The sequence below is a fragment of the Ipomoea nil genome, unplaced genomic scaffold (assembly GCF_001879475.1).
Source record: "Ipomoea nil cultivar Tokyo-kokei standard unplaced genomic scaffold, Asagao_1.1 scaffold1043, whole genome shotgun sequence".
Lineage (NCBI taxonomy): Eukaryota > Viridiplantae > Streptophyta > Magnoliopsida > Solanales > Convolvulaceae > Ipomoea > Ipomoea nil.
The window spans coordinates 2,084,022-2,111,649 of record NW_017617471.1 but is presented as its reverse complement, the minus strand read 5'-3'; the positions used below and the strand labels follow the sequence as shown (position 1 = coordinate 2,111,649).

Here is a 27,628-nt window from a genome sequence, read left to right as displayed (position 1 = left end):
AACAACCAAATGGTTTGTCTTAAATAGAGTTTGGCTAATTAAGCTTTTACCCTTTATAAATACCCCTTTGGAGGAGACAAATTAAATCATAGACCCCACTGCACGACAAATTAAACAACTAACATGGCTGGCCAGCTTCGCCATCTTCATGTTTTCTCCCGCAAGCATCCATCTTCTTCTTCTTCTCACCCTCCTTCATCAACCTTAAACTCCACGAAACTCAAAACCCTAACCCTAATCCAAACCGTCGTCTTCTCCCAGCTCTGCCGCGTCGTGGGAGCCGTCGCCGGAGCCAAGTCCATTCTCCTTCACATCCTCCGAGCTCTCCAAATGCACCTCGTAAGACAACTCCCAATGATTGCTAAGAAAAGCAAGACGATGAGCAACGACGGCAGAAAGAGGAAGCTGTTTCTCGGCTCCTTCCGGCTACACTACAACTGGTGCTCCTCTCACGTTGTGCCGGCGGCGGCGGTCGCGGCTCCTCCGCTCGGCGACTCGATCGTCTCCGCGGCTCGCGATGAGTGCGGCGGGCTCTCGGGGTACCTTGACTGGCTAGAAGAGAAGGTGGATTGTGAGGAGAGCGGCGATATCGACCAGATCGCTGATATGTTCATCGCCGATTGCCATGAGAGGTTCAGATTGGAGAAAGTTGAGTCTGATCGGAGGTTTCAAGAGATGTTGGCTAGGAGTGTATGAAGAAGAAGATGATTCTCATAGACATGATATGATGATGATTATGATCCAGTTGTTTCTCTCGATCAGTTACTTCCAATTCTTAAGTCTTTTTGTTTTTGTTTTTTGTTTTCCTAGCTTGAAGAACTGTACATGGATGGGGTAGTGAGAATTGTGCATTTCTTAATTTTATGTTGACTTAATAATAATGAATTGTATATTGGTTAATTAGGCCAGGTGCTGTGAACTCGAAAAAAAATTAATATTATTCATTTTATGATTCTAATCCAGTAGTTCGGTGATAACTAACTCAAATCAAGATGACAAATAAATAATTTTTGGCTCTGTTTGGCAAACCTAGTTGAAAAGCTATAAGCTAGGAGCTGAAAGCTGAAAAGCTATAAGCTCGGAGCTGAAAACTGAAGAGCTGTTAAGCTAGCTGTTATGGTTGAAAGTGTTTGGTAAAATTAGCTTTTTGATAAGCTGATAAATGTTAAAAGACTAAAAAGGACATCTTCATAAAATTTAAATTAGTTTGTTTACATATAAATTTAACATTTTGTCTTTAAAAAAATTAACATTTTAAAATAAAACTATTAGCATAATCATGATCTAGCATCTCATAATGAAGTAGCAATATTGTTGCAAATCTCATTTGCGGTGAAAGTTGCGGATAAAGAAGAAAAGAAAACGATTTTAATTGGAAAGGATAAATTATGTCATTTCTTTAAAATAATATGGATAAAGATGGAAAAAAAGTTAGGAAGCTAGGAGCTTATTTTGAAACGCTACCGTAGGTAGCGTTCCAAAATAAGCTCTTATTTTAAGCTCGGAGCTTATTTTGGGAACATTACCAAACAGAGCTTATAGCTTATTAGTAGCTTAAAATAAGCTATAAGCTCCTAAATAAGCTCTGCCAAACAGAGCCTTTACAGAAATTAGAACTAGGAACCGTATGATTATTATCAAACTAATTGGCCGGCTAACTCAGTCGGATTATATGTCTCCAATTCAAGGTAGCTTTTATAGCATGTTTGGTTCATGAAACATAATTTAGAAGGAATTTAATTTCAATTCTATGGAAAATAAATTATTTAAAATAAATATTGATTTCTTGATTGGTGAAAAATAAATTGCTAGAAATAATTAGTATAAATATTTAAAAATCCCTATACAATAAAGATATGTAAAGGTAATGTAGGAGTTCACGTTGTAACTTTTCTATGGAAAGTTATAGTAAATGAACTACTAAAGGAGAGCAACGAATTCATTGTTCTCAAATTTGAGGAATTCGTCATATGTTTTTTTTTTTAAATTTGAGAACAATATTTTTCTATGAACCAAAGATGTCATCAATGTACTTGAGTTACTTTTCAAGATTTGAAGAAGATTAATACAAAGAAAGAATCAAATCCGGTACATCAATATTATCACATAGTTGATCAGCTTAAACCAATAGGACTAATAAGCCGTTCTTACTAAAAGTTTAATCTTTAAAAAAAAAATTAATTACTAAGAAACTGTCTAACTAATTTTGTTGGGTTATCACACCGTTATCAATATTTGATCGTACCACTATATATATACTCATCACTTTTTTTTTTTTTTTGCAAAAATATGTACTCATCACATATATTATGGAGTATTTATTATTCATATATACCCAACTTCAATATAATTCACAGCTGCATCCTTGCAAGCTAGCATTTAGTATAAGCATTGAGAGTTGTTAGAACATTGCATGTTAATTTAAACGTCATGTGATGTGTGTCTCCACCACGTAAGCTTCATGATTTCAAGATCGAGAAGAGAGAAGAAGAAAAAAACAGAATTGTGATGTATAGTAGTTCGTCTTGATCCAACTACTCCGATCCCAGGAATCGGGGACTACAAGCTAGGATTACCTGCTTTACCATGTTACTACTCCGTTGACTTATTGACTCTGGTTTTATATAAGAGTGGACCATAAATTAAATTATTTTTCAAAAAAAAGTCAGGCATTTTTGTTTTGAAAATTATTTTTTCAGAAAACATGTTACTGGTTTTGAAATGAATCCTTAAATAGTATTACGCTAAATTAGGAATTCTAAATCTCAAAAAGGAAAGATTTGGTATTCAATTTTTGGTAATTAAAATAGTATTATGGATCAATAGTACATACAAGCTAAAGGAGCGTTATGATGTGCAACTGTGTGCACTATGTTTTAAGATGCACACGAAATTGAATTCATAATTTCTATATTATAGATCTATAATTTATATACTATAAATCCATAATTTCTATATTATAAATTCTTAATTTCTATATTATAGATTCTTAATTTCTAAACTGTAAATTCTTAATTTCTATACTCTAGATTCATAATTTCTATACTATAGATTCATAATTTTTAAACTGTATAATTATCAAATTATGAACATATAGTTCAGTGATTTGTGAATACAAAGTTCAACAATTAGGAATATGAACATAGAGTTTTGTAATTGTGAATATAGAGTTCAATAATTATTAATCTATAATATAAAAATTATAAATCCAATTCCGTGTCCACCATGCATGGTGCACACTGGTCAGCATAATTTGTCACATTTGGAAGAATGGACAACTGTATGCATGCCTCTACATATAGATATTAGATATATTTGTTTTTTTTTTTGTTTTATTTCCACATGATCGAAGAAAACCCGGCCCTAAGAATAAGCTTGAATACTAACCAGCCCATTACTGAATCTTTGGGCAATATACAGACCTCGCCTACATATGCAAATTTACCCAAGAAGATGAAGATAGAACCAACAATTTTTGTGTTATGTAAAAGCCAAACTTGGGCATTTTAGATTTTTGTATGGCTAGAAATCAAAGAATTTTCAGTCGGAAACTATTGTTCCAACCACTTTTGATATTCGGAAAAAATCTCTGTCACTATTTTCGACCACTTTAGCATTGTTGTTAGTCCACAAAAAATCTGAAACATGTTTATAACTAAAAGATTGAAGTGTGGGCTTGCAAGGAGACGTTATATTTGATGCGGGGAGGGGTGTGGAGCGTGTTACGATTGTTACTGATTACTTAAATCTTTGTTGTGGGCTCACACGGAATGTAGTTGATTTATTGTGTGTTGGTCTTGTCATCCAAGATTGTTCTTCCATTATGAGTCTTGTCGTGTTAAGTACGTTCATCGATCAACGAACCAACACGCCCATGTAGTTGGCTCACAGACGGACATGCCTCTGTGGGAGGAGTCCCCTCCTAGTTTAGTTCTTGACTGTATTCATTAATTACATTTATTCGTTGTTGGCTAAAATAAAAAAGATTGAGTCTACCTATTCATGAGTATAATTCATGAAGTAAAACTATTATTTAAATAAATTTTCACTCACAACCCCGCCAGAAAATTCATTACACATGTACTTAAATAAACACCATATGAAATATGAATTACTTCCAATTAGGCAATAATTGACTGATTGTTATCCATCATTATACTGTGGATCATATTCTACATTGTAAGGTGTATATTAAAAGTTCATTTATGATCAATCTTACCATATTCAATGGGCCGGCAGTTTCCCTCGCGAAATTCAAAATGAAAAATTATTGATTTTGGTCAAACATTGTTATCATCGCTTGCAAGCAAACAAAATCTCAATCAGAGACTGACAAATTCTCATCATTTCCAGCACACATGAAAGACAACAACATTGGCAACTCCTTCATTATATTCACTGCATCATCATAACATCATTGGTGTTCAAACAACTAAATAATTTTCATACATTATAATTTCTTTCAAACTCGAATTTTGATCAAAACCGCTAAATCTCGGGGTCCCGGGATCTTCCCATGGCTGCTACATAATGTTCATATTGAAGCTACTATACCCATATTCAAAAGCTATACACATCATTATGAATTTCACCATTCTGCTGAGAATTGAGATACAGTTCATAGCAAAAACAATTCAACCTGCAAATACTAATTTAGTAATACCAAATGAAAGATTTGATAAAACGGAACTGAAATGGGAAAATTGGTGCCTATATTTATACTGCAAGTACTAATGGCTGCGAATTTGAATGGATTGAACAGAACCTTCGATTTCCCAGTAGTTTCGACTAGTTTTATGCGCCAGTGCTGGCTTTTAACGCCTTCTTTAACTCCTCGTTCACATCTTCTGATGGCTTGCCGTTGAATCCGTTCAGATCCGACGGTTTCTTATCTGCATTGCTCCTCCGATGACCGCCGGCGTAAGTTTTGGATCCATTCCAGTCGGATTCTTTGAAACTCCAACTTCCGGCAGCCATTTCTGCTCTTAGATCATTCAGAGTGGTCCGTAACAGCCCATTCTCTGCTTGGATCAGCTCGAGCTGTTTCTGCACGTTCAAGCAGGCCTCTGTAACGTCGGCCGGACCCGTCTTGGAGCGCTTGGAATCGTTCTTTGGAAGGTGTTCGATCCCGATTTTGTTCATCACGAGGAGGGGAAGGTTCCTGAAGGAAATGCCGGTGGTACGATCTGTTTTCCCTATCATAACCGCATCCGCCTCCCCTGCCGGCGGCGGAAACCTAAGGCCCCATCGGAAGTTCACCACTGCTCTGCTTTGCAACGGGAGTGCTGTCCTCGCACTCACCGTCATCCCGGAGAACACGTTCTCAACCAACCCCGGCAGCACCGGAGATTCAGGAGTCAGAGAGCGGAAATTCCGGTCCAGGAAGTTGACGTTCGCTCCGAAATACCCGGGGGCCTTCCCCACCGGAGTCACCAACACCTCGTCGTCCGAAACGGCGCCGTTCTCCAATTTGGAACCCGCGCTAAAACTCTTCGCAATAGCCGAAGAGGAGTGCGATTTCTTCACGCAGAAATCGCCGAATCGGGGCTTGAAGTGAACGAAGAAACTGGGGTTCTGATTCCCAATCAGATTGAACTCTGCGCTCATGGTAAACGGGCTCGAATTCGGAGATCCATAATTCCCGAGACCAGTTTTCAGCACAAAACTGAACGGCTTCTGCGAATCATTGGGGCGGTAAGAGAATCTAACAGAGGGGCCGGCGTCGAAGAAAGTGCCGAGGCTGAGAGAGAGCTCTTTGGATTCGCCGGCGGCGATTCCTGATTGGAAAGGAAAGCTTAGGATGCTGATAGGGACCTTAGCCCTCAACAATGGCTTCTGGTCCTCACGAAACTTGATTGAAGCTTTCATGTTTCGAAGCAGAAAGACGCAGATTTCACTGAGAAAGTGAAGCTGAAATGTGGTGTATTGATAGCCGTAGAGTGGTGGCGATTGGGTTTGAACTAGGGTTTTATATAGCAATTGAATTGAATCGTTGTGAATTTGAATTGAATTATTGAGCGATGATTTTCCGGGTTGGATTGAAAAAAGAGGAACGGGGATTTCGTGAGGCTGATCTGGTGTCTGGACGGATTTGCCCTGGTTTTGGCTTATTTGTTGATGTGGTTTGACAGTAATATCCTCTTTTTTTTTCTTTTTTTTTTTTTTTGAAAAAAATATGCATCTATTAATTAAATGAAAATACTTTGTGTACTCCTATTTTATACTCCTTACTTTTACTCCTTCTCACATGTTATTGATATAGACATTTCTGTGGACCCATTACTCATATGATGAAAATGACCAATCCTAGTTTGCCACCTCATGGAGTATAAGTAAGGGAGTATAATTTGAGAGTACGCATAGTAGAACTCTTAATTAAAGTGGAAGCAAATGTTGAATACAAGGAGGGATGGAAGTGAAAATAAGTGAGGACCAGACTAGGAATCTACGAACCTAGCTAGAGTATAGGTCACTAGGTAAGTATATTCGTTGATCTATGAATAAACTGGTAGGAAAATGATTCAAAGTGCCTAGTCAATCTAAGACAACCAACGTATGAAAAATCAGTCGAAGGAGTATTAAGCTGATGACACACATTGAGGCAGTATGATTCAATTATGAGCCTACGCCAACCTTTCTCTTTGAGCCACGATAACGTTTCTCTAACCGTCAAGCTCTCCGCAAATGAGGATCATTTATACTCCGAATTGGGCCAAAAGATCTACGTAAATGAGGATCATTTATACTTCGAACTAGGCGGCATAATGCTCCCAATAATGTATCGGTGCTAGATAGAAGAACTGCTCCAGATGAGGCTTGGTTAGCATCTGCCTGAACTGAGGCATCCACTTTACAGATCGCAACATTGTCCGAAAGAGGAGAGCTCACAAGATCATCCTCATCGGTTAATTATCTATAATTCTTTTTACTAAAAAAAATTACTATTCAAATGTATACACTAAATAAATAATTTATTATAATTTTTAAATTTAATTTTTTTTGTATTTAATAGTACATTTAATATTTTTTTAATTATAAATATATAAATTTTATTTACTAATACTAATTATTACTCTGTATGATTTTTTTAGGCTTCCATTAGAATTATGAACAATAAAATTATGCATAGACAGCTTAACTGGTCATATGAGTGAAGTTTGGAAAAAATGATCATGGATCGAGTCTCACCAGCAGCAGCGTGCAGACAACCTCTCACTCTGTCGGGATCACTCTGTCGGGATGTGAGGATCCTTGGGGTTAAGGATTCAACCTTTCAGGAAGAACAATGAAATTATGCATTTACTTTAATTATTCATTTTTAAATGCTTCATTATATGCTTTCCAATTTGTAGAAATGCATAAATAAGTGTAGTATAAGATTTTTTTATTTTTTTTATGTAATATAGTTGAGGGTACAATTGGCATTCCAAAATAAATTGGCCAATGCAGATTTGTTTGTATACAGGCAATAAGTCAAAAATAGATCATATTTTCTTAACTTTTTGAAATTCAAAACACTTAATAACTATTTTTTTTTTTAAACACTTAATAACTATTTGGTTGCTCTGCAATTCAAAATTCAAATTTTGATTTTAGGAAAATTATTATTTATTAAATCTCATTGATTTTTTATACTATGATTAATTATTATTAATAGTATAATCGTTTGAATTTAATGTCTAAGGACTAAGATGTTTATTTGTTTTGGTCACTACATTTAAGATGGTTAATTAATAGGGACAACTAATCGAGTTGGTAATTATAAAATTCAAATTCAATTATCTATGGAAGTTGCTTATTGACTTTGATTTGAGCCAATTACAATTACGAGTTTTATTGTGAATCGATGATGGTTATAATTAATATAACAACAATGACATTATGTATTTATTTACTTTGATTATTATTCATTTTAAATTACTTTTCATGCTTCATTATATGTTTTCCAACTTGTAAAAATGTAGAAATAAGTTTATTATGTGTTTTATTTTCTTCGACTTTCATTCTAAAAAATATCAAAACAAACAAAAAAAATATTAGTAAACACACCCAATTTCCTTATTTCCCCTCCAATCATGGGGTCCATTCACACTCGTTTCCAATTATGGATATTAGATTATTGTGTTTAATTTAGTTAAAATTGAGATATGTAATATAAACTAGTTTGTTTTAGGAGTTATTTGTTATGTTATAATTGTGTATTTCAATAAATTTTAAAATTAAATATATAAAGATATAAGACAATGGTAACAGTACATGATTTAAAAATAATTGACTAAGAGCTTTAACTTGATAAACAAAATGTTTTATAATTACAAAAATAATTAAATATAATACATATAATAACTAACATAAAATATATATTTTATATTTAAACTGACAAAAATAGTAAATATACATGAGAATCTTATATAATTTAGTAATTGCGATGAAATTACATTCCCTTCAAAATTCAATATAGAGAGTATGTTACATTCATTGAGAAATGTTATACTCTCTTGAAAATTAAGATACCATGCATGAACCAAACATGACAATGTAAGTTTTGAAATAATATGTTAGTGGTAAATTTTTTGTCGTTGATCGTGGCTAACCATTATTATGTCCAAAAAAAAAAAAACAAAAAACAAAACGAAGAGACGTCATGTGATCTTCTAAAGTGGACAAGGCCATCGTAATTTATTTGTTTTTCAATCTGAAATGTTGATGGAATTTGTTAGTGGTCGAAATTATTATCGGAGTTGTCACCGGAACCTTAATACATGATATTTTAGGTGGATAATCATCTATTGAGTTTAGATGCACAAAAATGATAAGTTCAAGTGTTTAATTGTATTTTTTTTGAAGTTTAAATGTCTAATTACACATTTGAGTAAAGTTCAATGACTTATTTAAGTTTTTTTTTTCCAAATATTAATGCTAATGTATTTTTTAAATCTAAAATATTTTGTTACCATATTCATTATTTATTCCAATTTTTAAGAGTAAATTGGAATTTAAAATACTTTGTGATTTAAATGGAAAGGAATTTTAATTTTATGAGCGAGAAATAATGTAAGAATTTAAATTTAAATTTCAGTATGTGATTTGCATGAATATAATTATTGAAAATTCAAATTTCAATGGTATATGTATTATGTAACTACTGATTTTCCGGATCTGAGACTCATCGCCGGTACCCTAATCATCGGCGTTTCCTTAAACCCGAACTGTGTTTTCAATTCTCTCCCGTGCGAAAACCATAAAACGCTTCCCGGCTTGACTCTCTCTATCATTTCAAACATCTACCTTTCTTTCTCTCTATCTGTACTCACGTCGTCTATCTGTTCTTCATATATACACCTGTGTATCTCTCCCCGGTGATTTGCCGCTTGGTTTTAGGTTTTTCAATTCGGAATCGGGCTGCTTTTTCCTGGTGAGCTTAAATGGCCTTGTTATTTTGTTCATGAAATGAGATTTTTGTGTTTGTTTTTGAGTTTTGTTTGGTAGGCTGCTTTTATAAGCTAATGCATGGTTTTTTTCTGAGATAAAAGTCAAAGCTTTTTAGCCTTCTTAGTGTTGGTATGCAAGTATGGAGCATTGTTTTTCGTTATTCTATGTTCACCGGAACTTAAACAGCTTTAAACAGCTTGAGTTTCTTCTTGGGCAAACTGAGAGGTGCAGTTCTTTGAGTCATTATGTTTAGGGTGGAGACTTATTTTTATTTTACATATGTACACCAACATGATGAGATGCTCTGTATTATGATTACTATAGGTACTCAACAATGCTTGCAGGGAACTTACAAATTCAACATGAAGAAGGAACTCAAGATGATGTAAACAGAAATGCTGAAACAAAAGTAATTGGTAAGTGGATGAATGGTTTATTTGTTGCAGATTGGCCTCTTTCTTATCTTTGGGTTGTTGCCTTTTGCTTCTCTCACTGTCTGTAAACGGTGACAGAATCTCAGTCAGTTGCCCCTGATAAATATGATGATTATGATTTGAGTCATTTGATGATGTCTGAGGATGAATCAGTAAGTTTTAATTCTATTTTCCTTCTTTCAGTTTGTTTCCTTTCATGTTTCTTCTAACCAAGGAAATAGTATGATTAAGGGGCCTTGTGCATTTGATTCGGCTTTTGCCTAGTTCGTATTGGGCAAAGTTCTCTTCTGCTCTGTTTAAGTACTTATTTGTCTCGACTGTTTTAGTTTTGGTGTTATGTTGGTAAAACTCATGAAAAACAATGTTAGTTTTACTTTTGATGATAAAACCTATTCCCTCTTCTAAAAGTGTTTACATAGGTGTTTTAAAAAAAAAAGTGTTTACATAGGTTGTGTGTAATTTCTATTTCTACTTTCTGCAGGATGGGGATGATGATGAAGATTTTGTTCCTACATTTGAAGAGACTGAGTATTCTGAGGTAAGCTTTTTTGTTGCTACATCTGACGATTTTGTTTCATGAAACTTCCATTTCTTGAAATTTGTTTCTTGCATATGCTATCAAGCTTCTACTTGTATTATATTGTGGGTGATGGTGTGACATTTGGAAATTGGAACTATTACTTTAAGATGTATGAATGGGACTGTTAATATATAATGTTTTTATTCATGCCATTTTAAATTTGGATGCCTATGATACATTGGTTTTGGATGAAATTTTGGCATTATTATCTCAAATACGTTCAGGATGATGAGACAACTTCTTTGGAGGAGGAAGAGCTAGCAGTGGCAGAGCCAATTGATGCTAATAATGAGGTAAAAGCTGTCTTGGATTTTAAGAGTATTAAATTTCTATTTTGGTATGCATTCACTTAGTATAGTGAAGCTGTTAATATCTAACAAAAAGCATGCATGTTAATTCTCAGATTGCTCTTTTGGAAATGGAGCGTAGGATTCCTTTAGCTGAACTACATGCAAGGTATAAAATGGTATGTGCAATGGACGGAGACGAGGATCTACCTGTTGTCGTCGTCGATCCGCCACAGTCTGATCGCGCCGTCGAGCCCGAGCCGCTGCCGTCTGACCACGCCGCGGTCGAGCCCAACCTAGACGCCGAGCCGTTGTCGTCTGACCATGCCGCGGTTGAGCCCAACCTAGACGCCGAGCCGCTGCCGTCTAACCACGCCGCGGTCGAGCCCAACCTAGACGCCGAGCCGTTGCCGTCTGACCACGCCGCGGTCGAGCCCAACCTAGACGTCGAGCTCCCGGGTTCGAACCCTATTAATATAATTGGCTCGCTTTCCACATCATATTTTGATCTCATTTTTCTTGCTACTTGTTGTAGATATGGTCGCATCCCGTGTGTCTTGTGAGGAGCTAATGCGCCGATTAAAGGCCCGTGTTCCCACCGCGAAGAGGCAAAAGACGGGTGAAAGTAGCCGCGCTCATCCTCTACCTCCACCGGGCCCACAGAGTTGGACCCTAAGGAGCTGCGATTCAAGGCCGAGCTTGGCCTCCACCACCGCCGACCTTTCCGCTCGAGTTGCCGAGCCCGTGGTGCACGTTCCACTGACCACTTCAGCGCATTGGGCCGTTGACCTCCCCCCTACGGCCTCACTTATGCGAGGTGACATTCCGATCGATGCATTGGTGCGGAGTCTCCTCCTCCCCCGCGACTCAGAGTTATATGAGGGCTGCCCCAACTTTCGCCCCGCGCTTGAGGTACAACCTTTTCCCTTATGCTTTCCTATTGTTACTTGATTCATTTCTCACTTTCATTCGTCATGCAGAGTCTTCTTCGCCAAGTCGCCATGGATGATACTTTGAGGGCTACTCGGGCTCGTCTAGAGGCAGAGAGGAAGGCTAGATCCGAGCTGGAAGTGAAGTGCGCAATGTTAGAGAGCCGGCTTCGGGTGCTAGATGCGAAGCATGTGGCGTTGTGCACCAAATATTCCGACTTGGAGGTGCGGCGCGCCAACGAGACCAAAGAGCACGAGGATGCTCTTACTTTGGCCGTGTCTCGTTATAAGAGCTCTGAGGCCTTCAACCAAGACGTAAAGGCTTATTCCACCGCCCATATGGAGGAACTTGTCACTAGTTGGATCACCACTGATGCCGGTAGAGAGCGCATAGTGGCCGAGGGAGAACTACTGTATGATGTGGGCCAATACACGATGCAGCGCGACATTTATGCGGTCCTTCGTCGCCAAGATGAAGCCTTTGACCCTGTGCCCTGGGGTCTTCCTTCTGAGCTTGAGAACCCTGACCCCGCAGCCACGGCCTAGCCCATGGAGGTCATTGATGGTGCTGAAACCTGCCCAAATTCTCCCTACAATTCGATCACCAACTTCCCTCACTATGAGAACCTGCTCCCTGAGCTTCACCATGATCCATCGGCTGCTACTCTCTCTAATTCTACAAATATATACGGAGTATATTTTTACCATATTCATTATTTATTATATTTTTTTAAGGCTGAATTGGAATATATACTTTGTGATTTAATTTTTTTTGACAATTTATACCTAATGTGGCCGACTGTTCTCACACATAACGAGGCGTTTGATTGGAGGAGGAAAATTATAAGAGAAATGAATTTTAATTTCATCGGAGATGAATAATGTGAGAATAAACTAATAAAGTAGGAATTTAAATTTCAATGTTTGATTTGTATGAATAGAAATTAATGAAAATTCAATTCTGATGTTTGGTATACATGAGGATTGAAATGGAATACGTAGTATACAATTCAAAATGTCATACTTATCTTTTGAATTGTATCTGTCTTACTTTCCTTTTAGTTTGTCCTAAAATAGTGTCATCTTTTCAAAATTGAACATAACTACCACTCTACATTTCCCAATTTAACCTTTTGACTTTTCAAATTTCTAAAGGTAAGTACACTTGTACTTTGTACAAATAATACTTATTTTTGAGTGACAAAATTGGAAAGTTAGTACCATTCGTTATGTTGTATTAAAATCCGTGCAAAAAGCAAATGAGACAATCAATTAGGAACGGAGAGAGTATTATTATTCTTAAATGACAAGTATCTATTGGACCTATTTGCATATTCAAATACAAAAAAAAAAAAACATATTCAAATACCACTCATCTATTGGTCTTCCCAAACCACTCGTCTATTGTATTTCTTGTACCAGACATAGTGTAATTATAATTTTCATGCAATCAATAGGGAGATGTTAGAAGTCAATTTTAAGTTTAAAAAAAGATAGAGGTAATTTTGTTTCAAAGGTTTTTTTTTTTTCTTCTAAAAAATTTAAGAAATTGAAATACCAAGAAGAGTATGAGATTATAATTTCCCTCCAACTATTTCTTCAAACCAAACACCTCGTAAGAAATTATTGAATTTTCGTAATTATTTCTCCACAATCCTGTTAGGTCACAATGTGAGGACCCTTAACGACATTCCTTTTTGTTGTCAAAAGTTTGATGATTTAGAATAATAAAGAGTTAATAATTCAGAGTTTAGGCGAAATCTTAAACCGTCAATGCTAAATAGGATCATCAAAATACATTACGTGACAAAAATTACTTCTACCGCTGAGAAAATCCCAACCGTTAGATCCAACAAAAACATCATTCACCGTTCAATCTCAAGTCCTCGCCATCATCAGCCCTTTCAACTCCGTAGGCCCTCTCTAAACCAGAGCACGCCTTTAGGCTTTAACCCAACCCTGGCCTTCCCCCCCCCCCCCCCCCTCCCCACCACCCAAAAAAAAACCCAAAAAAAGGATTAAAATCTGAGAAGGATTTTCCAGGTTTATTTATTTCTAGAAAGTAAATTTTTTATTTTCACCTAAAAAAATATTTATATACACATAGGATATATGTATGTACAGATTTTCCGGATCTGAGACTCGTCGCCGGTACCCTACTCATCGGCGTTTCCTTAAACCCGAACTGTGTTTTCTCTCCCGTGCGAAAACCCTAAAACGCTTCCCGGCTTGACTCTCTCTGTTATTTCAAACATCTCACTTTCTTTCTCTCTCTTTCTCTCTAGATCCTTCTCTCTATCTGTACTCACGTCGGCTATCTGTTCTTCACATATACACGTGTGTATCTCCCCGGTGATTTGCCGCTTGGTTTTAGGTTTTTCGAGTCGGAATCGGGCTGCTTTTTGCTGGTGAGCTTAAATGGCCTTGTTATTTTGTTCATGAATTGAGATTTTTGTGTTTGTTTTTGAGTTTTGTTTGGTAGGCTGCTTTTATAAGCTAATGCATGGTTTTTTCTGAGATAAAAGTCAAAGCTTTAGCCTTCTTAGTGTTGGTATGCAAGTATGGAGCATTGTTTTTTGTTATTCTATGTTCAGTGGAACTTAATTTGCATTTTTTCACGTAATCTTGCGGAACACTCTATATGAATTCAGCTCAAAGTCACGTACATCTTCATTCACCCTTCATGGTAAAAGTTTGGGACAAATATTCTTGCATTATTCTTTACCAGAACGTAGTATATAGGGCTTTTGCTTTTCAATGGACTTGGAACTTATATGCTAGAGGTACAACTTAGGGAGAGTTTGCTCTTGAGGGTTAAAATTTTATGATAATGAATACTAAGGAGTCTTAATTGAGATGACTAAAACAGAGTATTATACAGTGGACACAGTTCCTTGTTATGTTTTCTCCAACCGGAACGATGAATGCCTTGTGTTTTAGTTACAGATTCATTTATAATTATTTATAAGGTACTTCCTAAGTTAGTCAATGGCACAATTTGAGTCTTGAGCAACATACATAAGATGGAGAGAAATGCCATTGTTGGTCCATCATGTGATAATCCAAGTATTTGGTGAAGAATGTGTAGTTGGACTTGTGTTTGGAAGAGGTCACTTGCTTTTAAGGCTTAGGGTGTAGATTTGTCTGTGAACAAAGTAAAAATTTCATTAGTTAGCTAGTGAGAAACCTAAAAATAGTTGATGAGCGCATTATTCATGTCAGGAAGATAATAAAGTAGATGGAGGTGCAGAATATCAATAGTGATAATAATGATAATAATAATGGATTACATCAGCAAACTAGAGGGTGAGCCATAAGGTGGAAAGCAGAATTGAAAATGAAAAAGGAAATAGGATGAAAGTGCTGGAATCACTACTAACTGAGAGGAAACAGTGCAATTGTGGTGAAACATATTTAGTTACTTGTTGCTAGCTCTTTAATGGCTAAGTCTTGCCCCTATGTATCAGATGCACAATGTGTCTTGGAAAGTGTAGGAATGATCTTGAAGTAGGATTTCAGGAAGTGGAGGCTGCTAAATTAGAGAATTGTGTCTTCCAATTTGGTATAATGGATTCATGAGCTTGATTTGAAGTAGATTCTGATAGCTTTCAAACCATTTGGGGGGTGAATGTATGGACTGAGATGATTTGTTGACTTAGGCTCCCTTTGGGAGAGCGTTGAGATTGGTGCATTTGGATGATCCAATCACACCACTCCCACCAGATCCCCACATCTCCAAATGAAATTTCTATGGGACTACTCCAGTTGCTTTCCCAAACACACCCTTACTGGAAAAAAGGATAATATGTGATGCTTTATGCCCTTTTCATCTTCCTTTCTAATGATTCTGATTGTAACTTTTGAGAGAGGCAATGTCTCAAACACTGTTTTCTCCAACACTTTTGAGAGGTTGTTGCTACTTGCTAGTGTTTTCCTTGCAGAAGAAGTTTTTCTTGTTTTCTTGAGGATGTCCTTGTCAATTGGATTTTTTTTTTTCCACATCATTGTTCATGCATCTATAATACAAAAAAATTAATATTTTTGGCTTTTTTATGCAGATGCTTTAGTCATGTCATAGATATCTTATTGTCATGTCTTCTAAAGGTTCAAAGACTAAACCTGACCATGAAACACGTGCCAAGCGACAGAAGGTACATATATCAAGCTCTGCCTGATTCAAAATTTCTCTAAGAATATGCTGTTTTTATATTTATCCTTGATTTTTAATGGTTGCTATACACTGAGTTGTTTCATTATCTCTCTATCTGTCTGTCAGATGCACACATTCACCCACAGAGAGAGTTGTTAGAAGGCTTTGCAAAATGTTGTTTCATAAAATTACTTGATTTTCTTTATAAATTATTTGTTGGTGAAATGTGTCAATTGAGCTTTAAAAAATCTGGTTCTGTTTATCATTATTGGTTCCAGATCAATGACACTTTCATAGAACATCTGGGTAGGGTTAAGGGCGTAAGGGAAATCTTGAAATTTCATGTGCAGTAAACGCCACCTTCACATTCCAGGGAACAACAAGAAAATCTAGAAGAATAGAATAATATTGGAATTGACATATTCAGTCAGACATTATCTAAAAAACGCATGGTGTTAATGGCTTTAAATTGTTGTATCTATATCTTTTGACCTATGTCTATCTTTGTTTATCATTTCATATTAATAGGCACTTGAAGCTCCAAAAGAACCTCCACGCCCTAAAACACATTGGGATCATGTTCTTGAGGAGATGGTCTGGTTGTCAAAGGTAAAGGACACTTTCCTTGCTTTCAGTGGGAGCAATAATTATTTTACTAAGAAAAATATATACTGAGAATTTCTTTGGTGTTACAGGACTTTGAGTCAGAGAGAAAATGGAAACTGGCTCAGGCAAAGAAGGTTGCAATAAGAGCAAGCAAGGGAGTGCTGGATCAAGCATCAAGGGGAGAAAAAAGGGTGAAGGTATAAAATCATTTACATACATGAGATATTAGACTGCCTTGACAGCTGAAAGCTGTGGTAGCTTTTGTACTAGTCACATTGTAAAATCTTATCTATTTTGTTCGTATAATGTCACCAGGAAGAAGAGCAACGCTTGAGGAAAGTGGCCCTAAATATATCCAAGGATGTAAAAAAATTTTGGTTGAAAATTGAGAAGCTGGTAACTACACTTCACGATAATCCCTCAGATGTTCAATTCTCATGGTCATCTTGTGCTTTTGAACAAAAATACTCCCTTACTTTGTTCTTTCAGGTTCTTTACAAGCATCAGTTAGAGCTCGATGAGAAGAAGAAAAAAACACTTGATAAACAGCTTGAGTTTCTTCTTGGGCAAACTGAGAGGTGCAGTTCTTTCAGTCATTGTGTTTAGGGTGGAGACTTTTTTTATTTTACATATGTACACCAACATGATGAGATGCTCTGTATTATGATTATTATAGGTACTCAACAATGCTTGCAGAGAACCTAGTTAGCTCACCAACACAGTGCCAACAATTGAATGTATCCTCTTGTCAGGAGCACTTACGAATTCAACATGAAGAAGGAACTCAAGATGATGTAAAAAAAAATGCTGAAGCAAAAGTTGGTAAGTGGATGAATGGTTTATTTGTTGCAGATTGGCCTCTTTCTTATCTTTGGGTTGTTGCCTTTTGCTTCTCTCACTGCCTGTAAACGGTGACAGAATCTCAGTCAGTTGCCCCTGATAAAGATGATGATTATGATTTGATGTCTGAGGATGAATCAGTAAGTTTTAGTTCTATTTTCCTTCGTCCAGTTTGTTTCCTTTCATGTTTCTTCGAACCAAGGAAATACTATTATTCTTGGAAACTGTTTAGTAATCTCTGTAGCAATTTTACTAATATAATATTTCACTGTGGTGAATGTTGATACTGCATTAGGAAGATGATGAGCATACAATTGAGGAAGATGAAGCTCTTATAACCAGGGAAGAAAGGGAAGAAGAGCTTGAAGCCCTAAAGAAGGAAATGGATCTACCTATAGAGGAGCTTCTTAAACGTTATCACAAGGAGCAAGGTATATCATATGTGCCATATACCTTCATTCTAAAAGAGCTTAAATTTGTGCTCTTAAACCCCATTTATTACAAATTACTTTTTTCTTCGGTATACTATTGTAAATGAATGCAAATATAGAGTATGGAGTGTTATCTTTCAATTACTTGGTTAATATATCATTTCTTTGAATCTTTATGCAATCAATTATAATCAGTGTCAAATGTTCTCAGCTAGCAGAGGAAGTAGCCTGGATGAGAATGGTGATGTGCCTGAGGCAATTGTCCCTAGGGAGCATAATGGTGAGCATGTTAGGTGCCAATGTAGGGCATTTTGTTAGTACTGAATTAAAACTTTATCTGAATGTCTGCTACTGTTTGTCCAGCCAAGGAGAGTGATTTTGCCATCACCCCTGAGATTAAAAGAGTCATATCTTCTGCAAGTCCTGGTCGTGGTTGTGTAAGTTGTATGTGTTTATGGTTGCTGCCTTGAGTTTCAAAGCACGTTCAATTCTCAAGTTAATATTTCAACTTGGTTCTTCTTACAGGTTGACAGCAATGGTGTTTTGTCAGTTTCAGATAACCAATTGTCAGAATTGGAGGCGGAAAAGCACAGCAAACCACCAAAGGAATTGCAGGAGTCAGACAAAGTGCATTCTTTAGATGAAATTAACGATGAACAGGTGTTTTTGCGAGCCTGCTATTAATTGATTATTTATTTATGTTTGGGATGAGTGTTATTTTTGGAAGCTCTTCCTGGAATCCTATGTTTTCCTGGGATATTGTCTGGTTTATTTTATTCAAATCATGCATGAGAAGATTTGTCAAAGGAATCACGTATTCCAAGTTTGGTTATAGTGGCCAGATGCACTCCATTGACCGATAGATCATGGTTCAATCCTTGAATCGACCTTCTTCCCTTGTATTTTGTTTCTCACTTTCTCCTTCTGCCCTAGAAACAAATTTTCTAAATATAGAGGGTTGTAACATCTTCCTTTATGTATGATTAAGCGGCCTTGTGCATTTGATTCGGCTTTTGCCTAGTTCATATTGGGCAAAGTTCTCTTCCGCTTTGTTTAAGTACTTATTTGTCTCGATTGTTTTAGTTTTGGTGTTCTGTTGGTAAAACCCATGAAAAACAATGTGAGTTTTACTTTTGATGATAGAACCTATTCTCTCTTTTAAAAGTGTTTACGTAGGTTGTGTGTAATTTCTATTTCCACTTTCTGCAGGATGGCGATGATGATGAAGATTTTGTTGCTACATTTGAAGAGACTGAGTGTTATGTGGTAAGCTTTTTTTGGTGAACTTCCATTTCTTGAAATTTGTTTCTTGCATATGCTATCAAGCTTATACTTGTCTTGTGGGTGATGGTGTGACATTTGGAAATTGGAATTATTACTTTAAGATATATAAATGGGACTTTTAATATATAATGTTTTTATTCATGGCATTTTAAATTTGGATGCCTATGTTACATTGGTTTTGGATGAAATTTTGGCTTTTATTATCTCAAATACGTTCAGGATGATGAGACAACTCTGTTGGAGGAGGAAGAGCTGGCAAAGGCAGAGCCAAATGATGCTAAGAATGAGGTAAAAGCTGTCTTGGCTTTTTAGAGTATCAAATTTCTATTTTGGTATGCATTCACTTAATATACTCAAGCTGTTAATATCTAACAAAAAGCATGCATGTTAATTCTCAGATTGCACTTTTGAAAATGGATTGTGACATTCCTATAGCTGAACTACTTGCAAGGTATAAAAAGGTATGTGCTATGGTTCTTGCATGTCAAACTTAAAGTTAATATTGGGTTTTGAATTTTGATTATCTTATTATTGTTGCATTTCTCTTGTTAGGACTATGAAAATGATGAGAATATGGGCGGTGACTCTGAATCTTCATTTGCATCGGCTTCTGAGGAGTTTTCTGATTCACCAACTCACAAAGAATCTGAACTGAAGAATGAATCAAGAGATGTCCAACCCATTGCATGCCCTGAGATGGAAGAAAAAGAAGCTGATGCTGTGGTTAATTCTGGTGAAGAAAAGGAAAGTGAGAACCGACTTGCTGATGCAGCTGCTGCTGCTAGATCTGCACAACCAACGGGTAATACGTTCTCAACGACAAAAGTGCGTACTAAGTTCCCTTTCCTCCTGAAATATCCTCTTCGTGAGTACCAACACATTGGATTGGACTGGCTTGTTACAATGTATGAGAAGAAACTAAATGGGATCCTGGCAGATGAAATGGGGTTGGGGAAGACAATCATGACTATCGCTCTTCTTGCTCACCTTGCATGTGAAAAGGGAATATGGGGCCCTCATCTTATTGTTGTTCCAACTAGTGTCATGCTCAACTGGGAAACTGAGTTTCTCAAATGGTGCCCTGCTTTTAAAATACTGACATATTTTGGTAGTGCAAAAGAACGGAAGATAAAGAGGCAAGGATGGTTGAAACCAAATTTTTTCCATGTGTGCATTACAACTTACAGACTTGTAATACAAGATTCCAAAGTTTTCAAGCGGAAGAAGTGGAAATATTTGATTCTGGATGAAGCTCATCTTATTAAGAATTGGAAATCACAGAGATGGCAGACTCTTCTTAATTTCAACTCAAAACGTCGTATTCTTTTGACTGGTACGCCGTTACAAAATGATCTTATGGAGCTATGGTCCCTGATGCATTTTTTGATGCCGCATATTTTTCAGTCTCATCAAGAATTCAAGGATTGGTTCTGCAACCCCATATCTGGAATAGTTGAGGGGCAAGAAAAGGTAAACAAAGAAGTTGTTGATCGCCTGCATAATGTCCTCCGCCCCTTCCTACTCCGAAGGTTGAAAAGAGATGTGGAGAAGCAGCTTCCTATGAAACATGAACATGTCATCTATTGTAGACTCTCAAAGAGGCAGCGCAATTTGTATGAAGACTTCATTGCTAGTGCTGAGACACAAGCAACTTTAGCAAGTTCAAATTTTTTTGGAATGATTAGTGTTATTATGCAACTTCGTAAAGTCTGCAATCATCCTGATCTATTTGAAGGACGCCCTATTGTAAGCTCTTTTGACATGAATGGTGTTGATGTTTGTTTGAGTTCTTCCATTTGCTCAATGTTTACACCTGGCCCCTTTTCAGCTGTTGACCTTATTGGCTTGGGGTTTTTATTTACTCATCTGGATTACTCGATGGCTTCTTGGGAGAGTGATGATATTCAAGCTATTGCTACCCCACCAGGCTTGTTTGAGGGTCTTGGAAATCTAGAAACAGGATCTGGATTGAAAAATAAGAAGTTGCATGGTTCAAGCATTTTTGAAGAGATCCAAAGGGAACTTATGGCGGACAGGCTTAAAGAAGTGAAGGAACGAGCAGCAACCCTAGCATGGTGGAATTCTTTAAAGTGCAAGAGGAAACCAATTTACTCCACTGGTTTGCGGGAGGTAGTCACTTTAAAGCATCCAATACGCGATATTCACAGTCAAAAGAATAATCCTTTTTCTTACTGCTCTAGTCTTGCCAATATTGTGCTCTCACCTGTTTCAAGATTCCAACAAATGGTTGATCAGGTTGAAAGTTTCATGTTCACAATCCCTGCAGCACGTGCACCACCTCCTGTTTGCTGGTGCAGCAAATCTGGAGCATCTGTGTTCTTTCATCCTACATTCAAGGAGAGATGTACTGAAGTGCTTTCACCCCTTCTAACTCCTTTTCGCCCTGCCATTGTCAGAAGACAACTCTACTTTCCTGATAGGCGACTAATTCAGTTTGACTGTGGCAAGTTACAAGAACTTGCAGTTCTGCTGAGGCGGTTGAAATCAGAAGGCCACCGTGCATTAATTTTCACCCAAATGACAAAGATGCTTGATGTGTTAGAAACTTTTATTAATTTGTATGGTTACACTTACATGCGCCTTGATGGTTCCACTCAGCCTGAAGAGAGACAAACATTGATGCAACGCTTCAACACAAATCCCAAAATTTTCCTTTTCATCTTATCAACTCGAAGTGGAGGTGTTGGCGTTAACTTGGTTGGTGCAGATACAGTTATATTTTATGACAGTGACTGGAATCCAGCTATGGACCAACAGGCTCAAGATCGCTGCCACAGGATAGGGCAGACACGTGAAGTACATATTTATCGGTTAATCAGTGAAAGCACTATTGAAGAGAATATTCTAAAAAAGGCAAACCAGAAGCGTGCACTTGATGATTTGGTCATACAGAGTGGTGGCTATAACACTGAGTTTTTTAAGAAATTGGATCCTATAGAGTTGTTTTCAGGTCACAGAACACTTTCATCAAAAAATGCTCAAAGTGAGAAAAGCTCTGATGGTACAGAGGTTCCTCTCTCTAATGACGATGTGGAGGCTGCTTTGAAGAATGCTGAAGATGAAGCAGATTATATGGCACTGAAAAAAGTTGAACAGGAAGAGGCTGTGGACAATCAGGAATTCACTGAAGAAGCAATTGGGAGGATGGAAGATGATGAATTTGGTAATGAAGAGGAGATAAAGGCTGATGATACTGATAATATTGGCCTTACAACATCAAATAAAGAGAAGGCTGCAGTCTCAAATGGGAGTGATCCAACTGTTGATCAAGCAATCACTTTAGCTGGTAAAGATGAAGATGTTGATGTGCTTGATGATGTAAAACAGATGGCAGAGGCTGCCGCAGCTGCAGGCCAGGCAATTTTGTCCTTTGATAGTCAACTACGCCCAATTGATCGGTATGCTGTTCGCTTTCTGGAGTTATGGGATCCTATCATAGACAAGACAGCAGTGGAGTTGCAAGATCAGTTTGAGGAAACAGAATGGGAATTGGATCACATTGAAAAGCTAAAGGAGGATATGGAAGCAGAAATGGATGATGACGAAGAACCTTTAGTTTATGAAAGTAAGCTTTTCCTATTCATGTTTACGAATTCTTGAAGGGCAATAAGTATTTACCAATGCAAAGTTCAATATTTTTGATCTTTTGATGATATGCATAGGCTACTTTTAAAAAATATGTATATTAATTGAGTTTCTTACTACTATTAGGATGGGATGCGGATTTTGCAACTAAGGCTTACAGACAGCAAGTTGAGGCATTGACTCAAATTCAGGTCTTAAAGTTTACATTGATATTCTATAAAGCTGCTCCTCTGTCTTCCCTTCCACAAGAGAAGTTGAAGGGATGAGCATTGCGTTAACTGTCCAAATTTAAGATTCTCTACTCTCAATGCTTTTGTATACTAAATTCTTCTGATCTGCCTATTTCTTTTAAATTTTTAATAGTTGATGGAGGAAATGGAATCTAAAGCTAGGGAGAAGGAGCTAGCTGAGTATGAGAATTCTATTGGGTAAGTTCATTGTCATGATCATGCTTGTATGTCGTTTTTCCTATTATTCAACATATGGTTATACCTTTAGAGACATGATTATTTCTCTTCACATTTGAGATCTAGATTTAGATACTTTTATTTTACATCAATTTCTTAATTTTCTGCCCTGGCTTTAATTTTAGTGGGTGTAAAGCTGATTGGAAAAAAACCCATTTTACTTTTTTTTTTTTTTTTTTTTTTTTTTTTTTTTTTTTTTTGTTTGCATGGGTTTCCTGAGAGACAGCCTTTTGTGTGAATACTATGTGTGATGAATTATCACTTGTAAGCACTTTCTAATTGGATGAGAAAATAGTCATCCTAACACCAGCAAGGCTGCAAGAAGAATAGGAATTTTTCTGGCTAAAATCCTTTTTCTCTGCACTCTTGCCCTTCACAGTTGCTTTCCTCACCCTCACACAAAAAGTGAATGGATTTGAAGACTGTTCTGTTGTATCCCTTGGTTTGTTTTCCCCCTTTCTGCAGAGCTTGTTTGGATTTTTGAAGGGCTGGTCTTCCATTGGTTCTTCACCTTGACTTTTTCTTTCTTCTTTTACCAAGTAGCGCTGGTAATACCTATTAAAAAAAAGTACTGTGAGTAGCTGTACAACTTCATCAGCATCATAATTTTGTTGTTTTCATAAACTCATTCTTTCTTAATTCACCACAAATGTTACTGAATCATCTACCATTCCTGATGTTGGTCGCTAACTTGGGCAATGCTGCTCCAGTGTTTACTCTGATATGCATACGGTATACTAGCCGATTTATACTATCTAACTGATCATGATTTTTAGTGAAATCACTTTTAGTACATGCATTCACAGATCAAGTCTCACATCTTCGTCCTATGTGTTTGACAGGAATGATGTTGCAGCTTCTTCTAAGCCCAAGTCAAAGAAGAAAACAAAGAAAACGAAGTTCAAATCTTTGAAGAAAGGAGGCCTAGGTTCTGAAACAAAATCTATGAAAGAAGAGTCACCAATTGACTTGATGTCTACAGATGATGAGATTATATGCCAAGAGGATGTTACCACCCCAGATTTTGTGTCTCCACATTCAGCTCAATTTAGAAAGCGTAAACAAGCACCAGATGATGAGGAGTCTAAACAAATGAAGAAGTCAAAAAAAATCAAGAAGGCTTCGGAGGTGTCTCCTTTATCTCTAGATTTGTCATTACCTGGTATGCAGCAGGATGAATCTATCGATTTAAAACACCGTGAGCGGAGCACAATTGATCCTGAACTTAAGCCATTAAACAAGAGCAAGATGGGAGGGAGAGTATCAATTACTATGATGCCTGTAAAGCGCATTTTTACTCTAAAACCAGAGAAGTTGAAAAAGAAAGGCAACCTGTCGTCTAAAGATTACTTCCCTTCAGCTGATCAATGGTTGCCACAAGAAGATGCTATATTGTGTGCAGCTGTCTATGAATATGGCCCTCACTGGAGGCTGGTTAGTGATATCTTGTATGGAATCACCGGTGGAGGATTGTACAGGGGCAGATTTCGCCATCCTGTGCATTGTAGTGAAAGGTTTAGGGAACTCATACAGAGATATGTCTTTTCTGCCTCTGATGTTATAAACAGTGAGAGAGTCAACAATATAAGCTCTGGAAAGGGTCTTCTGAAGGTAACTGAGGTAAGCATATGGACTTGTATAATCTCATCTTTATAAACTAGGTAGCTCCTTTGTTTTCTCTCTTTATGTGATGCTTGCACTGCCCATATATGCCAATCTCTTAATTGTGACTTTCAACGTTTGGGAGATGTGTTGTAATGTAATTTCACTGCTTCTTTGAGAAGTGTTGACATAGTTGTTTATAACAGCCTTAAAAAAATTGAGTCTGTTGTGTTTATATGGCCTTAATTTGACCAAAATGTAGGGAGCCTGGACACAGTGGATAGTTGTTTTTTGGCCAGGTGCTCTTGCATCGGTGCTTTATGTTGCCCTTTTTATTTGACCTATGTGTAGTGTATTTTTTGCAGAACAAAATGATTGTGGCAACAGAGATCCATTTCTGTCAAACATTTCCTTGTGCACATTTCTGAGTTTTGAATGACTGGGCATATTATTCTGCCGTTGATGAAATTATGTGATTGCCATTTTTTCATTTCCAGATCCAGCTAACTATTGCTATCTTGATACAGGAAAACATCCAAACATTGTTAGATGTTGCCTTGGAGCTGCCAGATCGTGAACCCCTTATTCAAAAGCATTTTTTTGCCCTTCTATCTTCTGTCTGGAGGTCCAGGAAAAATGATTCATGCAGGCGATCATCTTCACAAAGTGGTTTCAACCCTTTGCTGTTGACATCAACTGCCAATCATTTCTCTCAAAATTCCATTAGACCACCACAGGGAAAATTGGCATTTACTAACCTAAGTCAATGTAACAAGTTAGTAGGAGCTGCACTTTCCGAGAACTCTGGTGCACAGACTGATAATACAGTCTCTATCTCTAAACAGCGGGAGGAAGCCCCTGTTCCTGCAGAGGGGTTGGATATTACTCTTGAACTTCAGGCAGCAAAAGATGATAATGACATTTCTTTGCCACCTCTTGTGCGTCTTAAAATACTTGATCCTGATTCCCCACCATCTTTAAAAATGCGAACACCTGAACATATTCACTTGAAATCTTCTCAATATGTAGCTGAAAGCCGATTCAGGTACATATCCTTGGAGCCGGGCATCATTCTTTTCTATTACAGAGTATTTGATTTGATATGTCAACTGTTTGAACGGTTTTGCCTAATTTTGGAATTATTCTTTGTCGATATCTGTAGAACAATAGTTTTAGGTTTTTCTGTTTTCTTGTCTGATTAAAGAAAAGAACACATGTAACTAGTTTACTCTTTTTTTCTTCAGGGATGCATCAAATACTAGCTTTGAAGCTTGTTTGGATTGGCCATCAATTACATTGCCTCCTGGGGAGCCAAGGTGTAAAACGCCAGCAAAACCGCAATCTCAAGGAAAGCAAAAACTCGCTCCTGATTCAGCAAAGGCTTCCAAATCAAGGTCGAGAAAGGTTCTAGTCGAGCATAGTGATTTGTGTCCACCCACCGAACAAATATTCCAACCAACACCATTTTCCAACGACCCCATCGCAACCATGGACACCTCATCCAGCCTCGAAGAAGCCGGTCTCCAACACGGCTTTGAAACCAGCTCTCTGTTCAACACGAACGGGGAATTTAAAGTGGAGCATATAGATTCCGTGGCCCACGATTACATTCCTGGCTTATTATCCGGACTAGACGATTGTTCAACTTTCCCAGAATTTACGGATATTGGTTAGCGTAGAAACCTTGTATTTCCCAAATGTCATTTGACAGAGTCTAATGTTGAGAGTTGCTCTCAGTTTTGGAGAGACATCGACTGCTCCCTCCCTCCCAGACAGCCGCTCAGACGACGAATGGCTATCGCCCTCTCAGGGGTGCATGGTTCCAGCAGGTATGAGCTCTGTTTTTGTACGATGGTAGCCGTTAACTGTGTACCCTGCTAACAGTTTGCATCAATGGAGAAGATGGTCAGGTCAAAGAAGATGAATGAGGCTGGAGAGATAGACTGAGTAAAGAGTACAGAATGCAACGTAGGAATTAGGGTATTGATTAATGATTATATATATATATATAAATAGCACTTAGGTTCAGTAGTTTTTTTTTTTCCTTGTTAGTGGGAAAATTTGTGGTTGCAATTTTTTTGGGCGGTTCAGTCATATTTCTCTGGGCGCATAACATTTGGAAAAAAAATTAGTTATTCCATTCAACAGAAATATGTCACTCTCCCTCTGTCCGATCCTAAGATTCGAGAAATTGATGAAAGTATGTGTAGTATTACTCCGAACTTTATATATCTTCTTCACCGATGCACCCAAGTGTTTTGGGTATACTTCCGAAACCACTCCCAAATGGTAACAACTCTCGACTGGAAAATCTGTCAACTCATTAAGGAAAAGAGTCAAAAGTTGACCCTCGATTTTTGGTCACACCTTTTTGGTCGAGCTCGTAACACATTTTTCTAGTGCTATTTATCTATTCTGTATAGTTTTTGTAAGTTATTGTACGAGAGTTAACCCCACGGAAAATGTGGAATTAAAATTTAGAAAAAGAATATTAGGGGACGTTTGGTGATCCTAACTTTGTCGAATTAATCTTAAGCTCACAAAATTTTGTCCCCAGAGTCATTGCAGAGGTAAATTGCGAGTTGCGCAATTAGTCTATCAGTCATATTCTAGTCTTTATGTATGCACAAGGGGAGCTAATGTGAAGGAAAATCGCGAGTCGTGCAATTAATTCACCGACCAAACTATCATCTCTAGTCTAGTTATAACTTTTAAGTCAAAAGACGAACTAACAACGTTAAGCCCCATGCAACATTTTTTTTTTTGAATGGTACTAGCTCTATTACATTGTAGTATCTGTTCATATACTTTCTCAACCTACTGAAACACAAAGAGCTAATAACGCCTCCACTGAGGCTCGAACTTACAACCTTCCAAATGGAAGTCCAACCCGGATACCATTAGACCACATAGTCCTGGTAAGCCCCATGCAACATTTATTTATTTATATGTATATAATTTATAAGTATACATAATTATA

General features: G+C 37.2%; 4 protein-coding genes across 6 annotated transcripts; 3 read left to right on the top strand and 1 right to left on the bottom strand.

Annotated features, from left to right (window-relative positions):
- Window positions 1-110: 110 nt before the first annotated feature.
- Window positions 111-796, top strand: LOC109181405. Its single transcript, XM_019331156.1, has one exon. The coding sequence runs from the start codon at window positions 124-126 to the stop codon at window positions 694-696; it is 573 nt and encodes a 190-aa protein (XP_019186701.1). The 5' UTR covers window positions 111-123; the 3' UTR covers window positions 697-796.
- A 3,578-nt stretch (window positions 797-4,374) lies between these two features.
- Window positions 4,375-6,081, bottom strand: LOC109182314. The gene has a single exon (XM_019332453.1). The coding sequence runs from the start codon at window positions 5,866-5,868 to the stop codon at window positions 4,795-4,797; it is 1,074 nt and encodes a 357-aa protein (XP_019187998.1). The 5' UTR covers window positions 5,869-6,081; the 3' UTR covers window positions 4,375-4,794.
- A 3,168-nt stretch (window positions 6,082-9,249) lies between these two features.
- On the top strand, window positions 9,250-12,497 carry LOC109181117. Its single transcript, XM_019330872.1, has 8 exons — window positions 9,250-9,415; window positions 9,757-9,848; window positions 9,945-10,018; window positions 10,348-10,404; window positions 10,671-10,739; window positions 10,850-11,192; window positions 11,269-11,645; window positions 11,714-12,497. Exons 2-8 carry the CDS (start codon window positions 9,767-9,769, stop codon window positions 12,206-12,208), a joined length of 1,497 nt encoding a protein of 498 aa, XP_019186417.1. The 5' UTR covers window positions 9,250-9,415; window positions 9,757-9,766; the 3' UTR covers window positions 12,209-12,497.
- A 1,197-nt stretch (window positions 12,498-13,694) lies between these two features.
- LOC109181668 (protein PHOTOPERIOD-INDEPENDENT EARLY FLOWERING 1) lies at window positions 13,695-26,806 on the top strand. Of its 3 annotated transcripts, none has more exons than XM_019331542.1 (21): window positions 13,695-14,070; window positions 15,721-15,813; window positions 16,341-16,421; window positions 16,508-16,615; window positions 16,734-16,814; window positions 16,908-16,996; window positions 17,095-17,240; window positions 17,337-17,398; window positions 17,554-17,689; window positions 17,901-17,969; window positions 18,053-18,126; window positions 18,215-18,349; window positions 18,899-18,955; window positions 19,193-19,261; window positions 19,372-19,434; window positions 19,526-22,559; window positions 22,706-22,770; window positions 22,943-23,007; window positions 23,889-24,666; window positions 25,176-25,693; window positions 25,893-26,806. In XM_019331542.1, exons 2-21 carry the CDS (start codon window positions 15,754-15,756, stop codon window positions 26,320-26,322), a joined length of 6,120 nt encoding a protein of 2,039 aa, XP_019187087.1. In that variant the 5' UTR covers window positions 13,695-14,070; window positions 15,721-15,753; the 3' UTR covers window positions 26,323-26,806. The 3 variants fall into 3 exon arrangements, with proteins under 3 accessions (XP_019187087.1, XP_019187086.1, XP_019187088.1); XM_019331541.1 differs by having other exon boundaries at window positions 18,890-18,955; XM_019331543.1 differs by lacking the exons at window positions 15,721-15,813; window positions 16,341-16,421; window positions 16,508-16,615; window positions 16,734-16,814; window positions 16,908-16,996 and having other exon boundaries at window positions 18,890-18,955.
- The last annotated feature ends 822 nt before the right edge of the window (window positions 26,807-27,628 follow it).

Coding starts and splice junctions, on each gene's coding strand:
- LOC109181405 (XM_019331156.1), top strand. CDS start 124: ATGGCTGGCCAGCTTCGCCATCTTCATGTTTTCTCCCGCAAGCATCCA.
- LOC109182314 (XM_019332453.1), bottom strand. CDS start 5,868: ATGAAAGCTTCAATCAAGTTTCGTGAGGACCAGAAGCCATTGTTGAGG.
- LOC109181117 (XM_019330872.1), top strand. CDS start 9,767: ATGCTTGCAGGGAACTTACAAATTCAACATGAAGAAGGAACTCAAGAT. Junction 10,019..10,347: donor TGATGTCTGAGGATGAATCA/GTAAGTTTTAAT, acceptor TACTTTCTGCAG/GATGGGGATGATGATGAAGA. Junction 11,193..11,268: donor CCTAGACGTCGAGCTCCCGG/GTTCGAACCCTA, acceptor TACTTGTTGTAG/ATATGGTCGCATCCCGTGTG.
- LOC109181668 (XM_019331541.1), top strand. CDS start 15,754: ATGTCTTCTAAAGGTTCAAAGACTAAACCTGACCATGAAACACGTGCC. Junction 15,814..16,340: donor CACGTGCCAAGCGACAGAAG/GTACATATATCA, acceptor TCATATTAATAG/GCACTTGAAGCTCCAAAAGA. Junction 24,667..25,175: donor GTCTTCTGAAGGTAACTGAG/GTAAGCATATGG, acceptor ATCTTGATACAG/GAAAACATCCAAACATTGTT.